Source organism: Platichthys flesus, chromosome 4, assembly GCF_949316205.1.
Source record: "Platichthys flesus chromosome 4, fPlaFle2.1, whole genome shotgun sequence".
Taxonomy (NCBI): domain Eukaryota; kingdom Metazoa; phylum Chordata; class Actinopteri; order Pleuronectiformes; family Pleuronectidae; genus Platichthys; species Platichthys flesus.
Genome location: NC_084948.1, coordinates 5,598,278 through 5,614,762, shown reverse-complemented (window position 1 = coordinate 5,614,762; position 16,485 = coordinate 5,598,278). Strand labels below are relative to the sequence as shown.

At 40.1% G+C, this 16,485-nt stretch overlaps 1 protein-coding gene across 1 annotated transcript; it reads left to right on the top strand.

The window, feature by feature from the left end:
* Positions 1–13,262: 13,262 nt before the first annotated feature.
* On the top strand, positions 13,263–14,708 carry cbln18 (cerebellin 18). The gene is made up of 6 exons (XM_062386834.1): positions 13,263–13,356; positions 13,519–13,698; positions 13,785–13,931; positions 14,023–14,111; positions 14,206–14,286; positions 14,403–14,708. Exons 1-6 carry the CDS (start codon positions 13,329–13,331, stop codon positions 14,532–14,534), a joined length of 657 nt encoding a protein of 218 aa, XP_062242818.1. The 5' UTR covers positions 13,263–13,328; the 3' UTR covers positions 14,535–14,708.
* The last annotated feature ends 1,777 nt before the right edge of the window (positions 14,709–16,485 follow it).

The window sequence follows — 16,485 nt, the reverse complement described above, 5'->3', positions numbered from 1 at the left end:
GATTGGCTCTAGCTCCACCCTCACCACCATCATGATTGGATGAATGAATGTCAGTTATCCCTTTTGAGGTGTGACGCCCAAATATGAATGATTATTGGAAAACCAAAGAGCTATCATTTTCAGGTCTGAACTTTCAATTTCAAGGTATATATTTTTCATTAATAGACTAAATTGTCTTGGAGCCCTTGAGTTATTCCTCTAGGCACAAAGAAGAAGAACAGGTGCAACAAACAAAAGAAAATATATATGTTTTAACTTACTCTTGCTGAGGTCTAAGGGCAGATTATGTCATATGGGACCATTATTGTCGTAAAACTATTGACAAATCTGAGTATTTAGAATCTGTGTCAGTGGAATTTGAAAATGTGTAAAGAAAACCAAATATGTAATCAGATCTGAAAGTGTAATTATATCTGTAAATGTGTAGAAAAATCTGTAAATGCATACATGCAGATTATTGGTCAGTCTAACTGTCTTAGTCTCAATTATTTTGCAGGACCCCAACCATGTGTGAGCAGTGAGCAACACCTACCCTTGACTGCACATGCACTGCACAAATGTCAAGTGTGTGGTATCCACCCCCTGATAAATGTATTGCCCATTCCTTTTCAATGGACAGGATGGAGGAAAAACAGTTGGCGCTGTTCAAATGGGGTTTGATTAACACAGTGAAACCAAAAGCAAATAAAAAATCTGATAACATTTTTGCTTTTAGGACATACAGTTTGCTTTGATTGAAAAAAAGATGATTCCCATATACACACAGATAATTGCAATATAGTTTTTCTTAGCTAACGGAAAGGGAAAGATAGTATAATGATATTATTATAGTGCAGTGTCTGTTCTAAACATTCCTGTTTACTTGGCCTGTGGTAATACTGGTGGCAGTCTTCTTTCTGTAACTGTAATGGTGACCTGCAGTAATTGAACTGCAGAAAGCAAAGACCTGCTGCTGGACTCAGGCACCAGAACATGAAGCTCCAAAACTGTAACTCAAAGAGCTGTTTTATTCAAAGTTCATTAGCTCGACTAATCTGCAGAATCCTCAACTGGAGAATCAGTTTTCATGAATGTACTGTTGTCATAAAGCTCTTTTACAAAATACACGGGCATTCACAGAAGCAGGCAACAGCAAGTGGCAGAGAGCAAGGCTGGAGTGCAGCTCCTGTTTTTATACTCTTCCTCTAGGAGAGCTGATGAGGTGATGGCTGATTGAATGCAGCATCCACTGCACAGAGGAGGGAGACGGGAATCCTGAGCTGAAGCCTGAAGGAGCAGGACAGTATATGTATTAGGGCAAGTACGTTCTTCTTGAGGAAAGTAACACAGACAGAGATTATGCCAGCGGCCTTAATTCGTATGGCAAACGTAGAGATGGAATTTCAACCGGGAGAGAGGCTGTCCCTGTAGGTCATCTGATCGTCCTCATTTTTCATCAAGGGGATTGAAAACACCTGATGCTGTGGGTCGTACGAGGTCACAGAAGAAGACATGTTCAACTCGGCCCACAGAGAACCTGTAGAAACACTGCCCCGCTCCCACCTACTGCTACAGAGCGCTGTTGGTCTTCCTTGATCCCTTATTTTGTGAACCCAAACTTTGTATTTATCTATGAGTGATAAGATTAATACTTAGACCAGAGATATAAAACGCTTTAACCTAAACAGTGGAGACCATCATGTAACCCGTGTAATTACCACAGGGAGATTCTATCGCAAACCCCAATAGACAACCACCTGAGCACATGGTGATCAATACCACTGCAAAGACAAACGACAACACACTGATCAAGTCCAGCGGCCTAAAGCAAGTCAAAGAGTGAGACTCAGTTGGTTCAGAGTCACAATCAAATATCATAAAAAACAATACAATACAATTAATGGTCAGCCCATCAGCAATTTAATGCATGAGAAGTCTGACAAACAGTCTAATACCAATGCAAAAAATCTATCTATCTATCTATCTATCTATCTATCTATCTATCTATCTATCTATCTATCTATCTATCTATCTATCTATCTATCTATCTATCTATCTATCTATCTATCTATCTATCTATCTATCTATCTATCTATCTATCTATCTATCTATCTATCTATCTATCTATCTATCTATCTATCTATCTATCTATCTATCTATCTATCTATCTATCTATCTATCTATCTATCTATCTATCTATCTATCTATCTATCTATCTATCTATCTATCTATCTATCTATCTATCTATCTATCTATCTATCTATCTATCTATCTATTTATCTATCTATCTATCTATCTATCTATCTACGCTTTTAGGTCTTATAGATAATGCCTGAAACAAGGAGTTACTGTACTTTCTTCTTTTTATTCCAAGGAAATAGTATTATCAGTGGCACCAGTGGATCAGACACCGTGCATGGCTAATACGGAAAAAAAATGCAGCTCTGTGAACTGCAATACTCGGTTTCTGATGAGAGCACTGAACTCCACACCTCATCTCAGGTGATAGATGATACCTGGGTGGCATCAACAACAAAGCCAGGAGGGTGTGTATCTGCTTGAGAGTGAAATTTAGGAAATGAGAGCCCCTAGTGATGAATGCATTTCAAACTATAAAGTTATAAAGGCAAATGGGGCAGGGAATAAATTACAGTTGGGAGGAGTGATGTCAAAAGAGGAGGAATTAAATAGAGAGTTTTCAAGGGAGGGGCTCCTAGAAAAATATATAACCACAGTTCATGTCTTGTGATAAGTCTACGGACTTTCCATCCTTTTGAAGCGTTTATCATCGACCAGCATCAACATGAGAGGTGAGAACTGACACAAGTTGCACCTACAGAGGCTTAATATTTAGGGAGGGGTTATGATTGGACCTTGGACACCAGTGAGCTACAATCAAAGAAGTAGTTCAGAATAGAAGTAACCGGCCTGAAAGTTGCTTGTTAGGGATTATAGTATCAAAAACGTTTATAATTTGGTCAGATTACATGGTTAAAGCTTTTTCATAAATATTCAAATTAAACATCATCAATAATAGAATAAAAGTAAGATTAGAACAAATGATGGGACACTGGAAGAATAGCGTGTTTATTTCTGATGGTCTTTATTGAGGCATAAGCTTGTATTCCCTTCAAAATTAGAAGAAGGAGAAAGCACCTAAGATCTAATGCAGAGGCCTTCATTAATAAAAGCTTTTGCTCTTTTTCCCCCAGCTATTGTATTTTTTTGTCTGCTGCTGGAGGCTTTTTGTGACCAATCGAATTACAGCTGGTCGGGTGGCGACAATGCTGCCGACTCAAACTTGATTGGCACCGGTGAGAGATTGTAAAGAAAGTCTGTCTTTTTTTTAATATATAGGTCTGCAACCTAATGTATGACTGTGTGTGTGCGTGTGTGTGTGTGTATGTGTGTTTGTGTGTGTGCGTGCGTGCATGCAGAGTGTCTTTCGGCATCGTGTGGCTGCTGCTTGATTCAGAAACAGATGACCAGGATGAAGAAACAATTTGAACTTGTCACTGTTGAAATGAACAGGCACCTGACAGAATCAAAGATGGCCCTTAACCTGACGAGAGGTGAGTGACACATACATGAGTCACACAAAACCAAAAGACAATCCTTTTATAACAAAAATTATCCATCTCATTTACCTCTAACTGTTTCGTCTTCTATGCGTTTCCATCAGGTCGCACCGCCTTCTCCGTCTCACTGACCAATACTATGTCCTGCACGGTCCCTGCCAGTAATGACCGGCACATCATCTATGGCAACGTGCTCTTAAACCTGGGAAGAGGCTACAACGTGCAGACAGGTATCTTCACCGTTCCTCAATCTGGTGTCTACTGCCTCACCGTCACCATCCATGCCAAGGCTCCTTCTGGCACAAATGTGGCCAGCTGCGCTCAACTGCAGGTTAATGGAAACGCTGTGGTGGCTTTGCTCACTGAGGAAAAGGGCGACGACCCTCAAGACAGCAGCAGCATTGTTGTAACCTTGAAACTGAAGGCTGAGGATCAGGTGGATGTCCTCCTGCCCAGCGGATGTGTGGTTTGCAATGAAGACCAAGGCGAGCACTATAACACCTTCACTGGCTTCCTGCTCTATGCTGCAAGCTAAGTCTGCAATGTGTAGCTGCTCCGGCCTTCTGCTCGGTGAAAACGTTCATGGGGACAGTCATGTATCCAATAATCTCTGTCTGATTTCATGTAGTCTCATCCATCGTAACACAATGCTGTCCTTCTTATTTTGTCCCGAGAACACTTCCCGACCATTATCATCTTTTGAGAGAAACTCAAGTTTTTAATCCATTTTATCTGCATTCAACCAGAAAAAGTTGATCAACCTTTTTCATGTCATTGTCACATTTGTAACAGCTGTGGATCTTTCATTTGTTGAAACAGTGTCATGTCAGTTGTGATGGAAATATGAATTAAAAAAATCTGTGTGTGAATCGTAACATAAAAAATAAACCATTCTTTTGAAGGAAATAATTGGTGTTGTGAATTATGTCCATCCCTGACAAATAAAAAGATGCAAACATGACATGACTGCTGTTTGTATGAACTAAATCTTCTTTAAGCAACATAATAATAACAATAATAATAAACTTTTGATTTATATAAAAATACTGGCAAACACTTAAAAAGGGGTTTAAAACAGAGAAAATCTAACAACTTAGAATAAGAAACACACATCATTAATCACCCATTAAAGCATATCTGAAGAGGTGGGTTTGGGTCATGTCTTATGGATGGGCTTGCCATAGTTGCAGTCATGGGGGACTCAGCACATTGACTGGATCCCCATGTGTCATTGTTCATGCACAAAAAGAGAATAAAAAAATGCTCCCCTCCAAAATATGTCAAATTCTCTCTTTTGAACAAGTGAATAATTTGCATTTAAGTTTTTAATTGTTTGTGTTATATTTGGTTTTGCTTTCCAGCCATTAGTGATGATTACCAAACCCAGTACATGTTTAACATTTCATTAATGTATTTTATATTTATGTAAAATAAACTAAACCAAAAACTATGGAGGAGAAGAGGTATGTTGAATTGAGCCGCTGTGTGACTGGAAGCCAGTGAGGTTTGTGGTGGACAGGGTGTTTTTTTGATCATGGGAGGGAGAGCGGGTCGTCCACTATGAAGTTCAGCAGTTTGATCTCTGTTCTCCCCATCCAGCATGCCAAAGTGTCATTGGACAATATACTGAACCCCCTGTGGTGCCTCTGATGGATGTGCAGAGTGAGCTAGAGAAAGTTCTGCATTGTATGAACGTGTGTGAATGTGTAAATGACAAAAACTGTACTGCAAAGAGCTTTGAGTGATCATCAAGACTAGGGCAATATTTAGCAGCAATATATTAATATATATTTTGAATACACTGAACTTTAGAACAAATTATCAGTCTGTATTCAGGATACATCTGCAAAATGAAGTGAAGAAGATCTTGTAAGAGTAGAGAAGTATGAGGAGAGTATTATGCATCTTCATGATATCCCTATTTTTCTACAACCACTCTGTATATAATCTATTATTTAATACAACAACAGGATGTATGATGCGTGCAGCCAATGTATATAACATATTTAAAATCAAGGTGCAACCAATGGAGCTATTTTTGACCTATATGTTTCCAGAAAAATGATAAGGACTGAATCTAAAAGCTTTTCAACTGTAATGGAGCGTATCAAACTCTATCCTTGTTGGTTAATGAGAATGAACAGACACCTCTTCTCAGATAATAGATGATACCTGGCCCGAATCATCTACACAAAGCCCCGGAGGGTGTGTGTGTGTGTGTGTGTGTGTGTGTGTGAGAGTGAGTGTTTGTGTGTGTGTGTGTGTGTGTGTGTGTGTGTGTGTGTATCCCCATTACACACTGACACAGGGCAAATTATAAAAAATAAAAAAACAAGGAGGTGCAATGCCAAAAGAAGACGGATAAAACTGAGAGGTAATGAGGGAGGAGCTCTAAGATAAATAAATATCCATGGCACTTCCTCTCTTGATCCAGTCTTTCACACCTTCCATCCTTCACCGGGCGTCATCATGAGAGGTGAGAATACATACATTTTGAGGGGCAGCAATGGTTTCCATACATAACAATACAGGAACAGGAATGTAATGCAGGGTCTTTTTGGTGCTTCTTGCCCTTTCCCCCCCAGCTATTGTGTTGCTGTGTCTGCTGCATGCAGCTTTCGCTGAGTGGCCGTCTTTATGGCAATCCCTCAAATCAGTCAACCAAGTAGACGAACCAAAAAACGGTGAGAAACTGCTGGTACATGATCACGGTTTCCTGATATGTTCTTTTCTGCAACTGTATTTATGTGTGTTTGTGCTCAGTGTGTGAGGAGCCCTATTCTTGTAGCTGCTGTCTCATCCTGCAGCAAGTGAGCAACCTGAGCTCGCACATCAACTCGACCCTGACTGAGCTGGACAAGGAGTACTCACAAACACTGCAACAGCTCAGCAAGTTTGAAGGTGAGTAATGTGCACTAGACAAAGCAGGACAGACACAAACCCTTGCACAAACACCTTAGACCTGTCTCAGTAATAATGAGATAAGACTGATCTTCTTTTTGTATTTCCTCTTCTTCCCTCTGCGTCTGCAGCCAGCCGCACTGCCTTCTCTGTCGCTCTACAATATTCAAGTTTTAGGTGCAATGGCCCCCAGCCAAGAGACTTCACCGTCATCTACAAGGAAGTCTTCCTTAACCTGGGCGGTAGATACAATGTGGACACGGGTATCTTCACCGTTCTCTACCCCGGCGTCTACACCTTTGCTCTCAACATCCACAGTGACGCTGGGGCTGCTGGCTCTCTCCTGGCCGCCTGCGCCGAACTGCTCCTTAACAAGAAAGTGGTGGCCAGTTTGAATGAGGTAAATAATCAAGACCAAGAGGATGGAGCCACTATTGCTGTTGTCCTGCAACTGAATGCTACAGACCAGGTGTCCGTCAACATGCCCAGAGGCTGTTCCCTCTGTGATGACAACAACCACTATAACACTTTCAGTGGCTTTCTGCTGTTTGCTACTAATTAAGTGAGAGAGGTGTAAAATGCTGGGTTGTGTACTCTTGTCTCACTAACAAGTTTAGAGTCTAGATGAAATCTTTCTGTGGTGCCCTCATCTCATCTCAGTCTGTCCTTTTCGATTGACGCCAGGTCTTAACTATCCTTCACATCTGGATTCAGTGCATGTGATCTGAAAGCTTGCAATCCACTAGCCATGAGTATCTGTTGTTGTGGAACATTTTTCATGCAGGTGTTATCCGTGATGTTGATGTCTGCTTTGAATTGAATTAAAGTTTTGAAACAATACCTTAACGTTGACGTCTTTTTAAATTGTATTTTTAAGATTTTGGAAGAAATCCTCTGCCTCAGGAAAGCATTATATAAAATGTTTTGTTTACCACGGGTATGATCCCTTTTTTTAAAGATCATACGACAATTCAATTTATATAATTTCACTTGCCAGGTAAAAAAAAAGTCTATGATAAGTTGAAGGTTACAATACAAAGGATATTCTAAAAAATAAACGCTTATTGAGGCAGTAAACTTGTTCTACTTTTCTAATTTCCTTTTATCAGGTGCGATAAGCAGTAGAGCCAAAATTAACCAGGGAGGTTCATGCATTTGGCCATTCCTCATAATATCCAGTTCCCATTCTCAAAGTGCAACACACATCCATGAACATAGAGAACACTGACATGTTAAAAAGTAGTTAAAAGGTCATTTAAGGACTTAATGCCACATGTTCAGTAATATCTGTAGAGCATAGAAGGAGGTTCAGCATACATAGTACATATCCTTCTGTATATAGTACAGTTTTAGCAAAAGTTCATCCAAAAATATGATTATTGTGCCAGTATGGATATTAAATCCAAACATTACACTTGATACACTGATATAGTGTATTTTTGTGGAACAACAGTGCAGCTATTGGATGTTTACAAATTAATTTAACCTTCTAGAGTGATTGTATTTACACATCAATGTAAACCGGTCTTGTGGGGACCTCTGCATATGTGGGAAAAAGATAATAGTTTATGTTCTTTTCTGGCTTAAGAGGGAGCTGACAAGGAATAAGAAAAAATATTTAGATATTACCTTATTGTTTAGGACGGTGGCTGGCTGCAGTATCGGTCATAAACCCTGCCTCCTCCATATAAGTGGATGGGACCAAATTAAAAAGTCAAAGTACCAAGATGGTTTTTGTCATTTTAGGTAGTTCATCTCACATTGATGTTTGCACAAGCCTTTATTTTTACAGTAAGTTTGGTTTTAAATAGTTATTTGATACTTGAAAACGGGTTGAAATGTAATTTATTGACAGCTGAGACTGACGTTCAATTCAGGGATATTTTAATTTCATTTCTGGGAAGTTGGGGAAAGTGGAACTGTGTCGGTCTATGTCATCATGTTTCTGAATTTATTACTTAACACGTTTCTCAAGGCATAACCCGCTTGAATCCACAAAAGTAAGATGTTGGCAGTGAACTTGCATTGTTTTTAATGTACGCATCAAGATTTGACAGGGAAAATGAAGGTGAGTGAAAAAAAATATATATTTAGACATAAAAACATGTTAAAAAAAAAGATATCTACAAAAAAGATATGACAAATAAATGATGGATGACATAATTTTTGCAATAAAAAACTAAACTGATAATGACAAGTTCCTCCGTATTGTCTTCCGACGAGGTGCATGTGTGACCGCAAATGTCCAAGTGAGAGGCTTCACAGTTTCTACCGCCTGGCCTCCTAGTATAACATTTGTGAAAAGTAAACTCTTAAAGTGGAAGAAAACGTCAACCAACTTAAAAGGGACTCCGTTCTGTTTGCGATAACATTGACTGTTAATTTGAAGGAGGACACAGTTCTCCATCTGGCCCACTTTTGCTCTGAATGGGCCTCAGTCTTCTCTCTGTTGATGCTCATGGTTGCTTTTTCAGAATTTAATACAATCATCCAGGTAAATCTGAAGTCTCTCTTGGTTTAGAAAGTGCCCCCAACCCGTCAATAGTGATTAAGTTATGCACTCCACTCCGGTCAACAAGTGATTCTGCTCTTTTCTAATCTCTCACATTTAGAACTCATCTTATTAACAACACTGTGTGTTTGTACTTATGCTTCTGGACAAACTGGCTTCGCTTCTTCTGCAACAGTGAAGTAAATAACTAACCATGTTTGTGATAATCGAAGGAAATAACTTTTTTCCTGTCGGCAGCATGTGTGTGCGTGTGTGTGTGTGTGTGTGTGTGTGTGTGTGTGTGTCGGCACATCATTGGTGTTTATTGTTAAAGGGTAAAGTGAGCACAGGTCAGTGGGAGGGAGCCCACTGAAGACGTCGACATGGTACAAAGCAGACCTATAACATCTGTCCTAATGCTGAAACAAAGTCAGTAATAATAATGCAGCGATGGGACACTGCTACAAAATGAACGTGGTGGAAAACTTGAATCGATTATGTTCACCGCATCGATGCATCACAGTTGAGCGAACCTCAACGCAGTCTTAAAACCAAACATACTCATACCCATGCACTGTTGTGGTGTGGTCCATGCTAGTGAACTCATTGTTAATACATGTCGAAATGTTAATTGTGGCCTCTTTCATGACAATCTAATAGATGCTCAGCCTTATTTTAAGGCAAACATAGAAACTGCTGAGTAAAGAACCCCCGATGAAATGATAACCAGCCTAAATTCACAAGAGAGGGGAAGCGAAGGACGGAAAACATACCCCTCTTGAATCAGCCACTAATAAAAAAGAGGCCGAGCCTGAGGACAATGCTGTCACCTTAAATGACCGCTGAAAAGCAGCTTTGTCATGATTGGGAAAACAACAGTAGCAGTGGCAAACAACAGAAACCAGTGGTAACACATCCCATGACCAGTGGAGGTACATGGTCAGGTAAAAGTGGGAACTAAAAACTTTTTTAAACACAGATATAACTTGTGCTATTATTCCCATTCTTATTTACAGTCTCCAGCACGTTTCTGTTATTGATATTATATCAAAGATATATTTCCATAAAGAACCCTTGAATAATTTAATCTAGAGGGACAAACCAGCCATAGAGCGCAACGTGGCTGTTCATGTGCAAGCCCCCCAAATAATTAACCCCAATTTCCAGGAGTCCTGTGGTCGTTTTTTGGCTTCGCAAAAAACAAACTGGATATTATTTTGCACCTTGATACCTGTGTGCAATGCAAACATAAAACACCTGATACATCGTGGCCTCCATTTAGCAGATAACACTATGTGAAGAACTAGTTCAGGTGACTTGGGACTGAATACATGCAGGTGGAAACCACAAAGCCTTGTCCCAGGAGCCATGACAGCTCTAAAGTAGCTGTCAACAAAGAAGACACTTTGTTATCTAATAGGACTATAGGAGAAAACAATCTCCGGTGAAAAACATGTCACAGAGATGAATGACCGTGAGCAGTGGCACACACAGCTGACTGACATTTTGCTCTAGGCTTTGAAAATATGTAGATCAACACGCAAAAGAAAACCTACAATAGTCCTACGAAGATTTACAAGTGCGTTTGCTCCATCACAAAGTATTGTGAATGCCAGCAGGTTGTTACATTAACATCTAAAAATGCTATTCATAGATTTTTATTTTCTCCTGTGAACTATTTTGTCATAATTGGTGGACAAATAAAACTTTTGACTTACAAGATGGAAAGACAGAGGCAAACAAATGTAATTACAATTCATCCATGGATTATGGATGATTATAGGGTTATGGGTTATTCTTGAGGATTACTTTCGCTTTTCCTCACAGTACTTTGCATTATCATGCAATACTTAGTGTTCCCTTGTATCCCCACAATACTGTTGTGTTGCCTCATAATATGTTTTGCTTTCCCTCACAATACTTTTGCACAACCAAACAATACTGTTGTGTTACCTTGCGATACCTTTGCGTTACCATGCAATAGTTATCTTTCTATAATGCAACATTGTCATTTCATTATAAGTGCAAGAGCACAATAACTCATTCTGAACGAATCTGGCCGCATCCAGCAGATCACTGGAGACACCTGTTTATTTAAGAACTTGTTTAAGTTTAGTTTCACTAATTATTTAATCATGCTTACCGAGCTTAGTACTATAACAGCCCACTTCATGTCCAGTTCAAAGTAAAAAACAATAAATTGATCCATACTCCTGGATAAGATAAGTGGAAATGGAAGTCATGGTTCAGAAGAAGCCAAAGTAGAGAAGTATTGTGAGGCAGCGCAAAAATAATCTTCAAAAACATTTTCATTGTCACCATAACTAACAAGATTCATGAATTTTATTACCGTGAATGTCTTTAAGATGTTTTACCATGCCTAGTGCCAAGCCAGTGTAAGTGTTACATAAACCCTAATTATCACCAGATTGTTTATCTATCGGTCTAATCCTTCATCTGTTCCATTTCTATTTTATTTTTCTCTCAGTATTCTGCTGTGACTCCAAGTTTATTGGCCATAACAGTTAAAAGTGGGCCGACTGTTTTTCAATTAACACCCAAGAACATCCAAAGCCTTTGCAGAGCCTGAGAGCCATATTCACCAGCATTCTTTCAGTCAGCAAACAATAAATGTGGGACAACCAAGCCCCATGGTTTCTGAATCAGGATGAAGGTGGCTCCCAGGCTGTTTGTTTGACCTGTGCAACATAATCTGCATGGATAGCTTGGATGTCTTTTCTTGAATCTATCCTTGAAAAATAAGATGAAAATCTATTTGTGATAGTTTCATTATGAACTACTTTGGACCTCCAAACAAGATCATTTCATTCACATGAAAGTGGGTTGAGCGTCAGCCTCAGCTCAGTATCACTCCTTTGTTCCTCTTGTCTCAGCATGAGAACCAGGCAATGATTTATAGCAGTGTCGGATCAAGGCCTTTATCGATGAACTGTTAACATTTTCCTATCAGCTCCTTTTGTCATCTCATCTTTCGGCCATTCAATCATCAGGGAACTGACAACAATGTTCACCACATCAGCATTTGTGAGCCGCCGGTATCCCCTGGACTGAATGACAACCAGACACCTCTGTCCTAATTACAGGTATTATGGTCCCAACAATAGGGAGCTGAAAGGTTCAACATTCACACTAAAAGGAAAACCATTGACTGCACCAGGGATGCACTTGCCTCTATTGGTGAAGGGAAGTAGAGTGTGATTGTTTGGCTGTAAAAACCCAGCCCATGGGATTGTGGGTAGGGTTAAAATGAGGTTAAGTTCAGGGCTTGGGTTTGTTTTAGGCATTCAGATTGGATGGATGAAGTTTCGGTAAGGGCCCTGGTGATTCCCACGTGTGTGTGTGGTGTGTTTACTGTCCTTGTCTTTCTTTGGTTATGAGGATACATTTGAGTTCCCAACCATCTTTGTGAGGCTAGTTCTCACAACTTCAATGGGTTTGGGAAGCACTGACTCAGTTTTAGGATTGTGATTAGAATTAGGTTTAGCTTAACGCGTTTGTGTGTGTGTTTGTGTGTGTGCGTGTGTGTGTGTGTGTTTGTGTGTTTGTGTGTTTGTGTGTGTGTGTGTGTGTGTGTGTGTGTGTGTGTGTGTGTGTGTGTGTGTGTCTGTGTTTGTGGGCATGCACCTGTGAGGCGGAGCTTCTGTCAGTCACCTCCTCAAAGGGGAGGAGGATCACCTGTATGGCATGAATAAGACGCCTAAAACCATCCTCTGCTTCAAAACTTTTCGTTTCACAAACTCACAAGAACCTGAGTCTTTAGGAACAAGGAGAGGGAGGAACAAAAACAGTAAGTCTTATGTTCTTACATCATATACTATATTGAAAAATTCATATACCCATATTGACCCTGTTCATGATCAACCAGTGCAAAAGACTCGGTAGAGATTTTGACAATTAACACAGCTTTGGTGGGCTTTTGTCACACAAAAACACACTGGACAGGATGGCTGTGCAGGTGTTGTTACTGAGTCATTCTCTAACTGTGGTGAGCTAATGTTAGATTATTTTGATCAAAGCACAATTATTTGATCTCTATATATAACTTTTAGTTCGATGTCATTTACAGCTGCATTAAGTGACATTCGACCACTATGTTAAACGTGTTTTAGCTGCTCTCTGTCTTTATTTCTTTAACAGCAGCTGCCTAACTTTGACGTTGAAAGCTAGGCCGATATCAAACCATATTTCGATTTTTGGAGTACTCAAATGTAGTTTTGTCCTTCAGCCTCTCTTGTCTGTGTGCTACTCTGTGACTGATCCATTACTTAGTACAACTGTTTTTGCAGATGGTGGTATTTCCAGTGTTGTTCCTGTTGGGGTCACTGATTCCCTATGGTCGTGGGGAAACTGAATCCTCCATGATCAGCTCATTAAGAGAGGCTGCATGTAAGCCACACAAACTGCTTTGTATTATGTGTTCACACAGAAAATGAGAACACATTTCATGTTCATGGTTCGGACTGTCCTGTCTGTGAATGAACTTTGATTGACACTACAATCATGTTTGTCTGCAATATCCCTTGTCACTGTTCTTCTATCCTAACCCAGTGAACTATCAGGGAAAGCTGGAGTGTGGAAACTGGGACTGCGACTGCGTTTTCAAACGAGGGCGCGACTGCTGCTGTGGAGCGAATGACTTATACCAACTCGAAGACAATACCTTCCGTAGGATGATGAATTTGTGGGACAATCTTTCCCAACTGAAAAGCAGAGTAAAGGAAGTCACAGGTGAAGACACTGATATTTCAAAATTCACAAAAAGTTGGGCAGTAAGCTTTTTTGTGCAATTAATCTGTCCCTCTCTGTTATCACAGGTAACCTCAAGATTGCCTTTAAAACATGTCTAAATATCACCCTCCCAAGATCTGCTCTCACATGCTTCGGTCCTTTCAACACTGATGTGCCGATCCCCTTTGATTCCGTCTCTCTTAATGATGGCATGGGATACAACCCATCCTTGGGTAGGAAGCACACTCACCAGAAGAGGAAGTGAACTGAAATAAAAGCATCTTTTTTAATGTTTTTCCCCTAACGGCTCATCTTTCTCTCCAGGTGCCTTCACTGCCCCTTGTGCTGGTGTTTATGCCTTTTCCTACACAATCTACTCATCTGTGGGAGCGGACGGGCGCCTCTACCACAAAGTAACCAAACCAGAGAAACTTGGCGTATTGCTGATTTTAGAAAACATCCTTCTTCTTCACTTTTTTTATTTGTTTTCCTCTATGTGTACTGTAGGTTCAGCTACTTCTGAACAACAACGTAATAGCCAGTGTGTGGGAGGACAATCGGGAGGATGGTGAAGACAGTGCAAGTCAGGTAAGAAGTAAAACTACAAATGTGACGCAACAAACTAATAGAGTGAAATAAAGGGGTTTCCCTGTGACTCTACAGGATTCTGTGAACATGACACTGTTGACTTTGTATGTTCTTAGCTTGTGGTGCTGCAGTTGAACAAAGGCGATCAGGTCTACCTGGCCTTAACGACTGGGAGGAAGCTCTGTGGACACCTGGCGTCCAACAGCTTTACTGGTTACATGTTATACCCTCTCAACAATGCACAATAAACCAGTTGGAGATCCATGTGACTGAACCTTCATCACTCCGGGACTGAGATGAACAAACCTAGTGGTCACATGTTGACCTGGCTGATGTAGGTTCCAGGGACCAGCCCCCTATCCACGGCAATAGATAAAAACAAGAGAAGTGGCACATTCATACAGTAGAATCATGCATGTGTATTGAAGCATTTATAATCAGATGCAAAGAAAGTAACACATATTTTTGCATTGCATTAAAAAAGAAGAAACATCAATGTCACATGATTGGAAATGTTTGTATAGTTAAAAAAAACGGATGTGCTTGTGAATAAAGTACTGCAACTTTGAGGATGTTCTGTGGACAGAGTAAGTGTGAAATTGTTTTAATATGGGCACAATGTACGAGTATTTTACACACACACACACGAATGATGTTCATGAATGGAAACAAGTAGCAGTCAGAGGCTTTGGGAATCATAACAGTGCTGCTGCTGCTGCTGATGATGCTTGGCCTATGACAGTATTGTCTAACACTGTAAATAAATGCCTTTCATGGAAGCTCAGTACAGATGAATATAAACCACTGCCCAACTCAGTGAATTCCTTCAGTTAAGTAAACACATGATGTAGGAGCTTACACACACATGAGCAAATAGGAACCCACACAAACACACACACACACACACACACACACACACACACACACACACACACTATGAGAGTCAGGAAAGACATACCAGTCATTCTAGAAGGAAGCTACTATATGTGTTCTTGTTGTTACTTTAAAGGAATAGTGGGACATTCTGGAACATACAAGACATTTTTTCCAACATGGCAGTTTAAATAATCTCCTTTCCTTAACATTGTTCCTTGAACCCGATGGAATACATCACAAGGTCAAGGAAAGATGTGTAGGACAAGCCATAAGGAGGTCGAGAATGAGAACCAGGGTGCGGAGATAATCAGACTCCACTTACACTAGGGGTTTTAAAAAATCACATTTATTTATTACTGATAATAGGCACAAAATGTATTTTACTTTGTGCTGTATGCTGTGAACTGACAGTTATACAAAAAGCTGAGACATAAGAAACATTTAATCATCACCTAGTAAGAGGAACAAACAATAAAACAGATTTGATTTAAAATAAAAATTCAACAAACATGACTGAAATGTTGAAATAATAAATTAATGTGAGGAATAACGTTGAGAAAACCTTATATGAGTGGAACCAACAAGGTACTTCTGAAATAAAGAGATCTGACAAGGTTAGATCTCCCACACTTGTAGTAAGGGATGTAGAATACGTGGGACACTTGTATGCATTTATCATTATTGCAAAATGCCTAGAAATATCCTGACCAATCAGAATAAGCCGGCCACATCTAGGCACTTATCATTGAGGGGAAATGCCTAGAAATGTCCCGACCAATCAGAATGAGCCGGACACTTCAGGGCACTTCTCATAGTAGCAAAATTCCTAGAAATGTCCCGACCAATCAGAATGAGCCGGACACTTCTAGGCACTTATCATAGTAGCAAAATGCCTAGAAATGTCCTGACCAATCAGAATGAGCCTGACACTTCTAGGCATTTATCATTGAGGCAAAATGCCTAAAATGTCCCACTCTTGTGGTTAGGGATCTGTAATACGTGGGACACTTGTAGGCACTTAACAATATAGCAAAATGCCTAGAACTGTCCCACACTAGTGGTTCCAGTAGTGCAACACTTGGCACACTTCTAGTTCAAAGATCCCGTACATTCAAACAGGAACACTGATGGAAAACTCACACACACAAATCCCACAGTGTATTGACCGATTTCCTGGAGACTAACTTGTCAAGCCCTAATCCTTACCTTAACCTCAGTCTTAACATGACAACATCACACACACACACACACACACACACACACACACACACACACATACACCCACAGTGCAAGCATTGAAGAGCATCCAGGACTTACATGGAA